The sequence below is a fragment of the Odocoileus virginianus genome, chromosome 10 (genome assembly GCF_023699985.2).
Source record: "Odocoileus virginianus isolate 20LAN1187 ecotype Illinois chromosome 10, Ovbor_1.2, whole genome shotgun sequence".
Lineage (NCBI taxonomy): Eukaryota > Metazoa > Chordata > Mammalia > Artiodactyla > Cervidae > Odocoileus > Odocoileus virginianus.
Window position 1 is genome coordinate 36,091,813 of NC_069683.1, and position 14,890 is coordinate 36,106,702.

The 14,890-nt window shown below is 43.3% G+C and overlaps 1 protein-coding gene across 1 annotated transcript in view; it reads left to right on the plus strand.

Moving 5' to 3' along the window:
* The window catches only part of MICAL2 (microtubule associated monooxygenase, calponin and LIM domain containing 2), a 229,848-nt gene extending 216,493 nt beyond the window's left edge, over window positions 1-13,355 (plus strand). Inside the window, exons 35-37 of the mRNA XM_070473390.1 lie at window positions 3,704-3,803; window positions 8,245-8,318; window positions 12,876-13,355. Of these exons, the coding sequence (XP_070329491.1) occupies window positions 3,704-3,803; window positions 8,245-8,318; window positions 12,876-13,060 (359 nt within the window). The 3' untranslated portion in view covers window positions 13,061-13,355. The remainder of the gene's footprint in view (window positions 1-3,703; window positions 3,804-8,244; window positions 8,319-12,875) is intronic.
* The last annotated feature ends 1,535 nt before the right edge of the window (window positions 13,356-14,890 follow it).

The following is a 14,890-nucleotide window of genomic DNA, read 5'->3' on the forward strand; positions in this document are numbered from 1 at the left end:
GTAAGAAAGGTCCCTGAGGGGATAGACGGCTCTGTTTTTGGTCCAGTTCCACCTGATGTTTCATTTTTCAATGTCACATGAAGGTGGAAGATGCCCTATTTACCAATTCACAGAAATCCCAAACTAGGAGAAATGTATCAGGTGAATAAAATATCCCAAAGATTTCCCCTTAATGGAACAAAATAAGATGGTATTTAACACGGCACAAGTAAGTCTTGAATTAGGTTTAGAAGAAGACCAGTTGCACAAATTGAACATGAAGTCCTCAGACTTCACCACTCCTCGTGTGGAAAGACAAGATTCAACTGCAAGTTAGGAAGAGCCAGGTGAAGACACCGCTTCTGAAAGGATACCTCAATTCCAGGGCACAAGGTGAAGATGTAAGTGTGTCTCTCCATTCTGGGTTGTTGATATTTTGTTTGATTCTGGACTCTTCTTAAGGTGTGTTCTGGGAAATTAGAAGGCAAATAGAGGTGGACAGTTCTTTTATGATAAAATTATAAATGACCTAGAGGTATTGACTCTGAAATAAGAAAACTACAGTGGATCATGAGACCAGTCTTCAAATATCTGAATGTCTTTCATGTAAAATACAGTTATATGGTCTCTATTTGCCTCCAGAGAGCAAAACTGGACTCAGTGGCGAATAGCCAACCCATTGACGAGCAATAGAAGTTCCCAGTACTTGAGAGTACACAGGTCTGCAGTGGGCTTCTTGAACAGCAGGGCATTCCACCATTCATGGAGAATTACTGTAGAGACTGGAGCGGAGGGTGGGAGAGGAAATTCCTTTGTGCCCTCCATGGCTGGGAGAGATGACTCCTAAGTGATCTTCCATCATGTGCATTACATCATTTGAATAATGACCATTACTGAGTTTATACTCAGTGCCAGGGCTGGGTTAAGGTCTCTGTATGCACAATCCCATTGTATCTTTAAACAGATGAGGAGACTGAGGCTCAGGGAGGCTGTTAAGAGCTCAAGCCTCCACAGTGACAGGTCAAAGAATGGAAGTTGGATCCTAAGTCTGAGTTTAAAGTATATGCTTTTAACATCTATGTCATATATATGATCTGCAGTCTATAAATTTTATTCTTCCATTCAGCAACCAATGCCCTGGAATGCCTTGTTCTTCACCTCCTCCTGCCCCTGGAAAACTCCCACCCATCCACTTAGACTGAGCTCACCTGCTGTCTCCTCTCTGAGGTTTCCCCCACTTCCTCCACACATGATGAATCACTTCCCTCCTGTGTTGCATGGCAGGGGGCACATTGTACCCTGTTTGGCTGTGTGGTGTTGGTTTCCCCACTGGATTGAAGGTCCCAGTTTCCTGGACAACTGGAGCCAGTGCTTATTCATCCCTGTCCCTCAGCACCACCAACAATGCTCAGAAGATGTTGGTACTCAACGGGCTTATAAGTTCTTTTATTCATTCATCCATCCATTCATTCAAGAAACCTAAGAAAGAATAACACTTATTTCTCTTTCCCTTTTAATCCTTCCTGCTTCAGGTATCATTCTCCCACTCAAAGACCTTTAGTGTCCCTTTGTATTTACAGCATAAAGTGCAGAAGCCTTAGCATGGCATTCAGGGGCCTCTGTGATGAGAAGGTCATACGCTTTGAGGTCTCATTCTCCACCCTCTGTGTCCCCTTCGCCCTCCTTGACCTCTGTCTCCACCATCTTCTATCCTCTTGTGTTTACTCATATTGTTCCTTCTTACTGAAATGTTCTCTCCCACCCTCAGTGTTTCCTCTCAAAGTGTCATCCTTTCTTCAATACCCCAGTTCAAACACCACCTCCCCTGGGAAGCCTAGCCTCATATCTTGATCAGGAAAACCCTCCCTTCTATGTATTCCAAGTCCTTTTTTTGTTGTGGCAACAGTTTTCTGATATTCTATTTTATTCTAGCTTTTTGGTCTATCTGATCCAAAAGATTATCTAACAATACCCTTTTCAGCAGGAACCATGCCTTACCATCTCCAAAATTCTGGTGATAAGTAGCATTATCTAGCACTGTATCCCCGTACCTAAGGCAATACCCGACTCCTATTCTGTAAACAGGTGTTATTGAATGAATGAATGAATGAATGAATGAATTCATCAGAATCAAGTTCTGCATTGTAACACCAGTTTGTACATTAACTAAATATATAATTTGGGACATTGCACATCAATCACTCTGGACCCCAGTTTCCATATCAATAAAAGAATGATCAAGGAGCCAGGGAGAAAGAGAAGTCATTTTTATGGATGACTTTGCAACGTGCAAGGCAATGTGCTAGGGGCTTTATTTACTTTACGGGGCTGTGAGAGGAAGGGAGGGAGTAATGAAGAGGGGAGAGGAGTATACAGGCAGAGAAGAGTATGAGCTTAGGATAAGGCTCTCCTGAACTCAAGCCCTGGCTCTGCCACTTACTAATTGTGAGCTGGAGCAAGTTATTCTAATCTTTCAAACTTCTGTTTCTTCAGCCATCAAGTGGTGATAATAAGGAAACCTACTGGTGAGTTTGTTGTGAGGATTCAATGAGGTATTGCATGTAAGGTACTTAGCCCATTGGCTGGCAGGTAACCCTGCATTATAAACAGCAGCTCTTTATTATTATTCTATTACCTGTGTGCCTTCTTGTTTGGTTTATCCCGTGAAGCAGCAGAGGTTCTGAGAGGTTAAACAACTCTCCCAAGGTCACACACATCTTCTGACTGCCCTGTTTTCCTCCCTGCCTTTGGGACAGAGGATGAGACGGTTGGATGGCATCACTGACTCAATGGATGAGTTTGAGCAAACTCCAGGAGATAGTGAAGGACAGGGAAGCCTGGCATGCTGCAGTTCTCATAGGGTTGCAAGAGTCAGACATGACTTAGCAACTGAACAACGAACAACAACAATGGGACCTACCAAGTTAAATCCTTGGAGGATGGCCATGAGCTTTGCAACATAGCTTGTATTTCCATTTCAGGGTGAAATACTGGAAAGCCACTGATGTTACTACTTCTCAAACATTCCCAAATTTTAACATTTTATTATCTAAACATTTAGCATCTAACACTAAATATATAAAAGCAATGTGAATTTTATCATGGTAATTCTTCTGTTTAATAAAGGAATAAAGGTCATAATCTAAGTTATAAGCATGTATGGATAAAACTTTTTCCCTATGAGACTCAAAGCTAATAACCTTCCCCCTCTAATCATTTGGCTTTTCTTTGTGCAAAAAAACCAAAATGCCAATTACCATTCTTCTGTAACCAAATGGTATGTGAACCTTCTTGCCCCATGAAGGGAGCACCACCTGGGCACTCAGTAGGCATTCGATTCAGAAGAGGAGGAGAGAGTAACCAGCAGGGTTATTAGGGCTTTCTTTGGTGGTGGATATGATATACAAATATATAGAAATTTTATGGAAGACACTCAAATATTCAGAGGAGGGTCATTAGTGTGGCAGGCCATTGTCAAGGGTATATGACCCTTCGAACTGAAAGTATTCATGCTCTAAATGTCCAAGAGGACTGTCCCAGAGCATGCACAGGTGTGTTTTATTTGTTATGCCCATGACCTTGAGACTTCAACAGGCCATCAGGGGGCTGCCACCTGCAGAGCCCTTTTTGCTACAAACATGGCCCCCTAAAGTAGCTTCAAAGCAGTTTGATCATGGGAAGAGAAATGCCAATCTAACCCATTTGCCATTGATTTCTTAAGCAGATTCAGGCACACAGGATGAAGCACAGCTTTTGCAGGAATGGCTTAAGCTGGTTCTGGAGAAGAATAAATTAATGCGATATGAGTCAGAGCTCCTGATCATGTAAGTAAGGCAACACGGATAACAGTGAGGCCTAAAAGCAAGCGGGGGAGGGGGGTGGCAGTGGGATGGCCCACCCTCCTCAGTTGAAGTCCCAGGATTTTTCTCCTTGTGCATACAGAATTGTGATTGAGACAAATTGGTATTTGAGGTCTTGCATATCATGCTGGCATTAGTACAGAGAGTCTTCAGTTTTCTGTTCTCTGCTGTGGAGTCCTATGGCTAAAATGATTTCAGGTAATAGGTCTGGAGCTGGAGGGCATGTCGATAAGGTACTTGCAGTCCATTTCTGCCCCCCAGGGCAGGGGGGACCCACCTGCAGTCACACATCCTCAATGGGGAAGCATATGCCTGGCCTCTGAGTGTGAACGACGGAAAGGGCTTGCTGAGATCTGCCTGACCATTCTTTGTGGCTTTAATATATTGAAGGTGGACATCTGTCTGGCTGTCCTCTGGATAAGAGGCTGCAGTCTGGCTGGGAGATCAGAAAGTAGAGATGGATCTCACTGCACTCTGAGAAAGTTGAGAGTCACTTTACTTGTCATCATCCTGGAGGGAAAGAAAGTAACATTTAATATAAACTGGCTAAGCACCACAGGTTGTACTGGGTGCTTTCACTTATGCTGACTCATTTCATTTTCACCCAACCCTGAGAAATAATTTTGGGAGTCTTAAAGGGGTCTAATAAATTCTATCCCTTTTCTCTGCCTGGATTCTGAATTGGGCAAGAAATAAGACTACTGGGTAAACAGATGGAATGTTAAACTAAACCATTTATTACTGATCATGGCTAGTTTGGCTAAATATGAGAGTCCAAGAAATCTTGCTAACTATATCCATTTCCTAGGGCTGGACTACCATGTTACCACAAACAGGGTGGCTTATAATAACAGAGAGGTATTCTCTCACAGTTCTGGAAGACTGAAATTGAGATGTTAGTGGGGCCAGGCTCTGGGGAAGAATCTTTCCTTCCCTCTTTGGCTCAGCAGGCTCCAAGCATCCCTTGGCTTGTGGCTGCATCTCTCCAGACTCTGCCTCTATCTTCATGCGGCCTTTTCTCTGTGTCTGTGTCTGCTCTTTTGTCTCTTGTAGGAATACTTGCCACTCGGTTTAGAGCCCACCAGGATAATCCAGAATATTTTCATCTCAAGGTTCTTAACTTCCCATCCTCAAAGACTCTTTTCCAAATAAGGTCACATTCAAAGATTCTAGGGGTTAGGATCACTTGGGGGTTCACCATGGAACCAAACTTCAGAATTAGACATACTTACCGACCTAGTCACAGAGCATAGTGAATCACTTGCTTCTCAGGGGTAAGGCTTTTACCTAAGACCAGTGGGTCTCACCTGGGGGCAATTTCCATCTCTGCTTCCTCCTTCCAGGGATATTTGGCAATATCTGAAGACATTTTTGTCTAAGACAACTGGGAGGTGCTACTGATATCTAGAGAGGAGAGGTCAAGGGTGCTACCGAACATTCCACAGGGATCCCCACTTCCTTCACCATCACAGGATTATCCAGCCCCAAATCTCAGTAGTGTCAAGGTGGGAAATCTTGCCCTAGACCACTAGCAAGGCTCAGAGTAAGAGAACACTTTTTTTTTAAAGTTATAGTTGGTTTTTTTTCTTCCAGTTTTATTGAGATGTGATTGACATACAATACTGTGTAAGTTTAAAGTATATAGTGCAATGATTTGATTGACATATATCATGAAATGATTATCACAGGAAGTTTAGAGAACATCCAGCATCTCATGCAAAAATATCGATACAAAATGAAAGAAATAGAAACATTTTTTTCTGATAGAACTCTTAGAATTTACTCTCTTAACAATTTTCATATTTAACATACAGCTAGTTGTTTTGAGCAACTTGAATTTAGTAGTGAGTGGGATATTCAGTAGGCAGGTAGGTATACAGGCTGAGACACGGATGGGGAGGTACAATTTCTATAATCTATTCCTTATCAAAAGAACTTTTAATCAGTAGCTGTCAGAGTAGAGAGAATTCCCCAGAGCAGTTGATTTTAAACATTGTTGGCAGTGATCCAGAGTATATTTTACTTTGGCTCATTACATATGTGTGTATAAATATGTGTATTTATACATGATGTGTACCCAGGGAACACATGTTTGCTGCAGGCAGGCTGATCCCAGGTGAGGAGTCAGCTGTGTTTCCCTGTTCTTCCCAAATTTACCACTCCTGGGGTGAGAGTGAATCTAAGAGTGAAAGTGGAAAGAAGCAGCCAGGACTTATACTCATCAAGGGCCACTGACATGGAAGGAAATGCCAGGCGTGGGGAGGCAGGGCTCATCTGTAATTATTTTTTCTATTACTATTTTTTATATTGATGCACATGCTGAGATTCAGCAAAGTAATTTGTCCACATCCACCTGACCACAAAGCCCTTTTTACACAACCATACCATCTGCCTTTGGGCTAGATTTAAATCATAAAATTCATTCAACAAACAACTATCAAGCATAATCTCTGTGCCAGGAACTGTGCTGGGTACTGTGGAAGTAAAGATGAACCAGGCCCCAGTCCCTGCCTTCAAGGATCTCATGGTTTTTGGAGATGGACATGCAAGCACACAGCATGAGAAAAATAAAAAAACAGCAATTGCTCTGTGAAGACTTGTAGCAGGAGTGTTCAGTGCACAGGCCCTACCTACGAAGGTCAGGGGGATGGTGACTGCTCGGTGACTGGGGCTTCCCTTACTGGTACGCTGTCAGAGGGAACGTTCTCCTCCAAAAGAGTCCAAGGAGGAGAACTTGGAGTGTGAGCCAGACAAGAGCTCTGGTAGAGGACAGCTTCTAGTTTGGAGAAAGGCCTGGGTGAACAAGGAGAAATGTCTTAGACTGGTGTGTGATTTTGAGTCCCTTGGGAAAGCAGGTACCGGGACAGAATTAGAAGCACAAGAGATATAACAGAAGGAAGGAAAAAGGGAGCGGGAATGAAAGTGAAATCTTCAGACCTCCCTGCAGTCCTGACACCTGTGAAAGGAGAGGGGAGGGGAGGAGGACTAGCAGGAGGAGCTTCAGACTGCAGAGCAGCCCTGAGAAAAATCTGAGCCAGGCCAAAGGGAGCACCAGCCAAGGCTGCCCATCCGAGGAGTCCAAAGTGGGGCAGAAATGGCCAAGCTCCAGCACCACCGCTGTGCTGGGGGACAGTGTGGCTTCAGCACATTGAAGTGGATTCTGCTGCAGCTGTCAGCTTACTACACAGTACACTCCTTCCACAAAGTCCTTTCTTAAAGGAAAATCTGAGTGGTGCATTTCTATTGGGAGCTAGAGTGGGTCAAGGGAAGTTCAGTGTCAGTAACAAAAGGCAGAATATTGAACAAAGTATGGACCTTGGCCCAAGTAATAACAGCAACAACAGGGTGTAGTAAAGTGACCCAGTGCTGTAGCAGATACGCACACAGCCTGCAGCTGTAGCTGGAAGGGAAGCCCCAGGGCCCGAGGGTCAGTCCTCACCCTTTCCAGTGTCTCTGTAGCAATGGACAGCCTTGACCCCTCTCTTTCCTAAAACTTGCCTCTCTTGGTTTCTGTGATGCTGTATATCCTTCCTACCTTCTGCTTGCTTCTTCCCTACTTCTATCTCTTTTGATTAGCTTCTAAATGTAGGCAGTCCCATGCTCCTGTCTTCAAACTTTTTTTTCCTCTATTGTCTCCCTTTTAGGGCTCATGTGACTTCACCTTTCACCTCTCACCTCTGACCCCTGCCGCATTTGTTTGTGGCCCTCATTTCTCCTGAGAACTCCAGGGCTGCATTCCCAGAGGTTGGAGGAACCTCTACATTACCACATGGCCCAACATGTGGGGAGCTGACACAAGTTCTGTAATTTACATGGCATATCATCAAGCACTGAAAGGTCATGACGTTCCATCTGACTTTCACCGAAAGCTGACTTCTTGACTTTGCTGGTGGGCACACTGAGTAGTCAGCACTCTAGCTTGACTCCTCTAAAGCATCACTGTTCTTCTTTCACCATTGCCTACAACCAGATGGGTGGTTGTCTGAGTACTATTGCCTCCACTGACAAAATGCCTCACTCCTGTTTCCTCCTTGTTTTCTTGCTTACCACAGTCCAAGATTTGGGAGTTGTTAGAGGTGATGCTTGAAGTCACGTTGCCCCTAAAAGAGAGGAGTTTTAGATTGTCATTGCTTCTACCATTCTAGTCATTTCTTCATGATCCATTCCAGTGTGGCCTTCTAGAAGTTCACTGGGATCACATCACAAACTTCAGCTGCTCTTCAGTATCTACTGAGTTCAAGGTATCAGCAGCAGTAGTAGCAAAACTTCTGGTTTAGAGGCATTCCAAGACCCCAGTCTTAATAAGGGAAAAGGAAAGCAGTTGCTATGGTCAATGGGTTTATTAATCAATATCTCTACACAGGTCTTCAGTATTTACAAAGTCTGAACGTTTTCTCATTCCCAGGGCCCACGAACTAGAACTGGAAGATCATCAAAGCAGACTAGAGCAGAAATTAAGAGAGAAAATGCTCCAGGAAGGTGAGTACGGTGATGTGTTTCAGGCCTTTGTTAAAGATGTTTTTCCTATGCAGACACTTGACCAGAACATGCTACACTTTGTAGAGCAGAGTACTCTTCCTGTCTGGTGCCACCAGCCTGGGAGCCAGAGGGGGCACAGAGCCAGCTGCTTCTGCCCCCACTAGAGCCCAGCAAGTCCCTCCTTGCTTTGCTCACTAGGGCTGGGAGAGCAGCATTTTGCTCCATCCCAACCCATGTGCTAACGGGAGTGAAGTCATTCATTCACAGCTTCATTCACTCATCCATCCATTCATTTAACAAACGTTTGTTGAGAATTTAGAGTGGGCCTGGCAGATGGAGAAGAGCAGCCCTGTCCTGTGGCCTCCCTGGGGAGACTGGCACTCAGACCGGTAATTATAACACAGTGAGATGAGGGCCATGATGTTCGTGTTTCCACAGTGAGAGGAAGGCTGGTATGGTTCTACCAGGCACCGAAGATGGGAAAGGACACATCCTTCCTACCACAACTGGGCCAGGGCCTCACATGTGAGAAAATTATTTCCACCAAGATGGAGGGAGAGTTGGAATAAACTAATACCATATACTGACTTATTGGTTCCAACCCATGAGGCATAGTCACTGTTTTGTGCCTGTGTGTTTATGGGGGCCAGATCCATGCATGGCTTTCCTACATTGAGACCAAAGTCTAAAAGAGCAAATTAAATCTTTTCTGTATACATCATGGACCATATATTACACCTACCTATAGGGTTACCTGGTACAGAACAATAGTAAATATGAGATGTTATCATGATCATTCTCAGATATGTTACTCCACTTTACAGATTGGAAAACTGAGTCTCTGAGAACTTAAAAAGCATGCTCAAGGTAAATGATGGGGCTATGACTTGGGAACAGATTACAGACTCAGGATCTCCTATTCTGTCTCACATAATAGTGTTTGTAGATTGTCTCTTTACAGCAATAGAAAACTATTTTTAACAAAATCCTTATAGAACTGCTCCGTACAGAACAGATAAAAGTGGTAATATGAAGCCAAAGTGTTAGTCACTTAGTCATGTCCGACTCCTTATGACCCCATGGACTATAGCCTGCCAGGCTCTTCTGTCCATGGAATTCTCCAGGCAAGAATAATGGAGTGGGTAGCCATTCCCTTCTTCAGGGGATCTTCCCAATTCAGGGATCAAACCTGAGTCTGCTACACTGCAGGCAGATTATTTATCAAAATCTTTATACAATTGCTCTGTATAGAACTGATAAAAGTAGTATACATCATCTTTTAATTGTCAGAAGGGGCTCAGATGTTTCCACCAATGACAAACCAAAATTGAGGTTGAAATTTTTAATTTCTCTGTGTTGATAATGAAATAAGGGGCAGGAATACTGAAGTATACCTAAATTAACAAATCATAGTAGGCAACTAAGATCTGATTTATACATCTCAAAAAATTTTTAATTTACTCTGGCTCAGGGTGGTAAAATACATATCACAAAAGACTCATGAGCCACTTTTGAATCTTTTTAAAAAAAATTCTTACTGAAGAGTGATGGTTATACATTTTCTTACTCTTCCAAGGTGTACCAAAAAATGTAGTTTCTTCATTTTGCCTTGTCATCTTGCACAAAAGCTTCATTCCACTAGTTAGCAAGAAGAAAAAGAAGAAGGAAGGAGGAAAGGAAAGGGAACTCCCTCTCTGGTAAACTTCAGTCAGTTCAGTTTAGTCACTCAGTCGTGTCCGACTCTTTGCAACCCCATGGACTGCAGCATCCCAGGCTTCCCTGTCCATCACCAACTCCTGGAGCTTACTCAAATTCATGTCCATCCCACTGCTGATGCCATCCAACCATCTCATCCTCTGTCATCCCCTTCTTCTCCTGCCTTCAATCTTTCCCAGTGCCAGGGTCTTTTCCAATGAGTTGGTTCTTTGCATTAGGTGGCCAAAGTATTGGAGTTTCAACTTCAGTACCAGTCCTTCCAGTGAATATTCAGGACTGATTTCCTTTAGGAGTGACTGCTTGGATCTCCTTGCAGTCCAAGGGACTCTCAAGAGCCTTCTCCAACACCACAGTTCAAAAGCATCAGTTCTTTGGCTCTCGGCTTTCTTTATAGTCCAACTCTCACATCCATACATGATTACTGGAAAAACCATAGCTTTGACTAGACAGACCTTTGTTGGTAGAATATTGTCTCTGTTTTTTAATATGCTGTCTAGGTTGGTCATAGCTTTTCTTCCAAGGAGCAAGCATCTTTTAATTTCATGGCTGCAGTCACCAACTGCAGTGACTTTGGAGACCAAAAAAAAAAAAAGTCTCTCACTGTTTCCATTGCTTCCCCATCTATTTGCATGAAGTGATGGGACCAGATGCCATGATCTTAGTTTTCTGAATGTTGACTTTTAAGCCAACTCTTTCACTCTCCTCTTTCACTTTCATCAAGAGGCTGTTTAGTTCTTCTTCACTTTCTGCCATAAGGGTGATGTCATCTGTATATCTGAGGTTATTGATATTTCTCCCAGCAGTCTTGATTCCAGTTTGTGCTTCATCCAGCCCAGCGTTTCTCATGATGCATTCTGCATATAAGTTAAATAAGCATAGTGACAATATACAGCCCTGACATACTCCTTTTCCTATTTGAAACCAGTCTGTTTTTCCACATCCAGTTCTAACTGTTGCTTTTTGACCTGCATACAGATTTGTCAGGAGGCAGGTCAGATGGTCTGGTATTCCCACCTCTCTAAGAATTTTCCACAGTTTGTTGTGATCCACAGAATCAAAGGCTTTGGTGTAGTCAATAAAGCAAAAGTATATGCTTTTCTGGTAAACTTAGTCTGATGCAAACATTTAAAAAGTCCCTCCAGGAAATGCTCAGTCTCTTTGGGATGAAAATGTTCAGCCTTGCAGATTGCCACCCCTTCCATCTGCTCGATCCTTAAAGGTGACCACCAGGTGTTAGTGAGAGGCAGGTCTGCGTGACTTTGCAGCACTGGAAGTTGGTGTGGATGGGTCCGATCCACTGACCCCCATGCAGTTGTCTCCTGTCATTAGGCTGCACGCTGCTGCCATTTGCAGCCAGGTGTGTGGCTGGCGTGACCATAGCCTGGCCATCCTCTCAGCGTGCCTGGAGCCTCACTCCTAGCCTTACTCAGCCTCGCCTCCATGCATCCTCCACTCAGCCTGGCCAGACAGTCTACCAGACAGTCTGCACTGTGGGGCCACCTCATCCCTCACCAGAAGGAGCACCGTGGCCAGCCCAGTGGCCAGCGACCTTTGCACCTCTGGGCCAAGTGGACACTTCTGGCCACTGCCTCTGTGTGCCACACATAGCAACTCAGGATCTGGGGAGCCCCACCCAGACCCCTCTTCTCTGCCCAACCATGAAGTTCGCCTGTCCCATGTTTATACCTAGGGTGCCTTTCCAACTGATGACTTTCTGGAGTTCCAAGCAAGGGTCAGGGCAAGGGTCCCTTGGCCCCCAGTGTTCCCATCAAATGATAGGATAGAAGCCCCCTTGGAGGATTCCAAGGCCCAGAGTGGAGAGACTGGAGCCCAGGGCTCCACCTTCAGTTTCTCCTGCCTCTTGCTCCTCCCTCCCATAAAACGTGAGCTGCGAAGGCAATATTGCCTCTTTATTTCCCTTTTGTCATGTCCCCCTTATTCCTGATGCCAGTCTCAGAACACAGCCTGAGGCAAGAGACAGTGGTACCATCTCTACTCTGGGATCCAGCTCACTGCCTCGTCCCCATGCATTAAACAAGAGGGGTTAATGGAATAATACATAAAGTCTTCTCCCAAGGCAATAATCTGACAAAACTTAAGATCTGCCTTGAGAATCCTATTTTGAGTGTCAGAAAGTCATTACTACCAATTTCTTACTCTTTTCCTTCCTTTTATAACAAATCGTATCTTCCCCAGGCAGTTGAACATCTCGGGCCAATTAGGAAGAAGGTCATGCACTCAGAAGGCAAAAGGGAGCAGCCTAGTCACAGTCTGGAAACGTCCCCCCAGCAGCTAGCCTCAGCCTCACTTGGCAGCAGCCTGGTCTCTATTCAGAAGGCTGCAATGTGTTATTAACTGCAAATGAAAACAGGATTCTTGTCATTGAAATAACATCCACTGATGCAGACGGTTTACTTAGAAACTTCTCTCACAGATTGCTCTGCTGTAGCTCAGATGCGTTTAGGGAAAACCGCCCTTGGTTTGCTGGCTTCTTTTTGGGGAGGGGAGGACAGGTGGGAGGGCTTGGCAGGGCTTGGCTGGTATGAACTCCTTTTTCTCACAAAGGGGTTTTCCCTGTTGCTTTATATAGAGTCTCGAGATGAAAACTGAGCTGAGAGCAGCACAAAGCGGCCACCTTTCTAATCTGTGTCTTGCAGGGCAGGTCCCCGGTGTTAAATTCATTTCCTTGTTTTCTCCTTAGAAATTAAAGAGCAGAACAAGTCCAGAATAATAAAGAACACCCCTGCCAAAAGCTCCTCTGTGGTCAAATGTTACCTAAAGTCCAATGTGTCGTTTTTGTTTGTTATTGGTTTTTTTGTTTTGTTTTGTTTCTTTTTGTAGAGAGCCAGAAAGATGAGAATGATCTGAATGAAGAGCAAGAAATACTCACGGAGATGATGCAAGTGATTGAGCAAAGGGACAAACTGGTGGATTCCTTAGAGGAACAACGCATCAGAGAGAAGGCCGAAGACCAGCACTTTGAAAGCTTTATATTCTCTCGGGGCTGTCAGCTGAGCAGGACGTGAGCAGGCCCCACGGGGAGCAAGCTGACGACCAGATCAGGCCAAGCACCCCACACTCACTCGTTCCTCCTTTCAAAGGATGTTAGACCTGAAACGTAACTTATACCATGCTGCAGTATTTTTTGAAATAATTAAGATTCTCTCGTATGTACTCCAGCTGCCTAAGATACTTCCAGAGATGATTATGAAGAAAATATCGAGACTCTTTTGAAATAGGCAGTCAACTTCAGCTGGTCTCTCAGATTGAAGATGACTTTGGCAGATAATCAGCATTGTTTTCTATAAAGAGTGACACAGAGATCAGTTTTCCTGCTCCTTTCATCATTTCTCTTCCCAATTCATTGAGTTACACATCTTAAGATTTTTAAGAAGCTGCCTTTTCATTACTATATCCATATTTGCCTTTTCTTTGCACGGGTGACTGGTTTTCAAATGTCAGAAAGAAGTAGCCACTGTTTAAAGATTAGGTTAATATTTAAATTGTGCTTCCAGAGAAAGGGAAGAAACCTTGAGATTACTGATTACATAAAGCAAATAACTCATATAGCAGGTGTTAATTCAATCCAGGGTGAATTTAATTCACCAGGTGTATTTATAAGCCTTAATATAATATACATAAGCAATGAGAATTTAATAGAACATTTGAGCCTTAATTTTATTAAAAAAAAAAGAAAGAAAAAAGGAAATAAAACTTCAACTTCATACCAGCAGGATTGTTAGTTTTCACCAAATGCTGTTGGCTTAGAAAAGCTTTTTCTTTTTTTTTCAGAGCACTCTCTTTATTTCCCCAGAATATAGTGAAAAACATTTTTAGAAGATGAATAATTTTTAAAGACAGAACCAATATTTTAAAAAAAGAAGAATTTTGAAGTACTTTTTTATATCTGCTGGTAATGGCAAAAAGGAAAACTCATTTGTTGATAAAATATTAGTGAGGTTGATGCTGCTACTGAAAGTGAACATTCTAGTGATCAAGGGTGAAGGATGCTTTTCAGCGGTGGTCTCCTTAGGTCCAAACAGAGAAATGTCTCTGACACTCTCTACAGGGGCTTCCAGGAACTCCACAGGACAAGACAAGGCCACTTCTGCCTTCAAGGTGGAGTGAGGTGCAGGGGCCCCATTCACCAAATCCCAAATTGGATAAAGGATTTTTTTTTTTTTTTTTGGTGGCATTTTCCATGGGAAAAAAAAAAGCTGGGAGATGGAGTTTGTGCACTGACATGGGATTCCTGGGACATTTTGATGGTTCATATGGAAACCAAAGAAAAGATTTTAAATGGTGATTTGTTGTTCTAAAGTATTTGATTATTTTCCCTCAGTGAGACTCTTTGAGGAGTCAGTCCATCATTGACAAGTGGGAGACTGAAGAAGTCATTGTATGTTTGGCCTCTCTCGTGTCAGCAAGTGTTTAAATGTATGTATTGTTGGACAAATGGTGCTTTGCAACTGCCTGGAGAGCTAACTTTCCTCAATAGAAGTTGACCCATAATCCACTTTTGTCTGAGATGCTGTCCATACACGACAATCTGGTCAGCTGATCAGGCTGGAACTTAGAAGTGTGCCTGCGTTTCCAGAGTCAGCCACCGTTCTGGATAGTATTAAGACGCAACCTTTCCATGGTATACCAAGTTCTAAAGGTTGTGGTTCTTTTTCTTTCTTCTCTCCTTCCTTTTTCTTTTTTAACATGATCAGGTCTTCTAGTGCCTGAATTCTATTATTAGGAAATATATGCAAGCATCTATTTCTCTCCCTCTCTCTCTGAAAACTTCTATTTTTATTTATTTATATATTTGGTGGAAATGGTTAAGGTGATTTCCTCGTAATTCTGGTTTT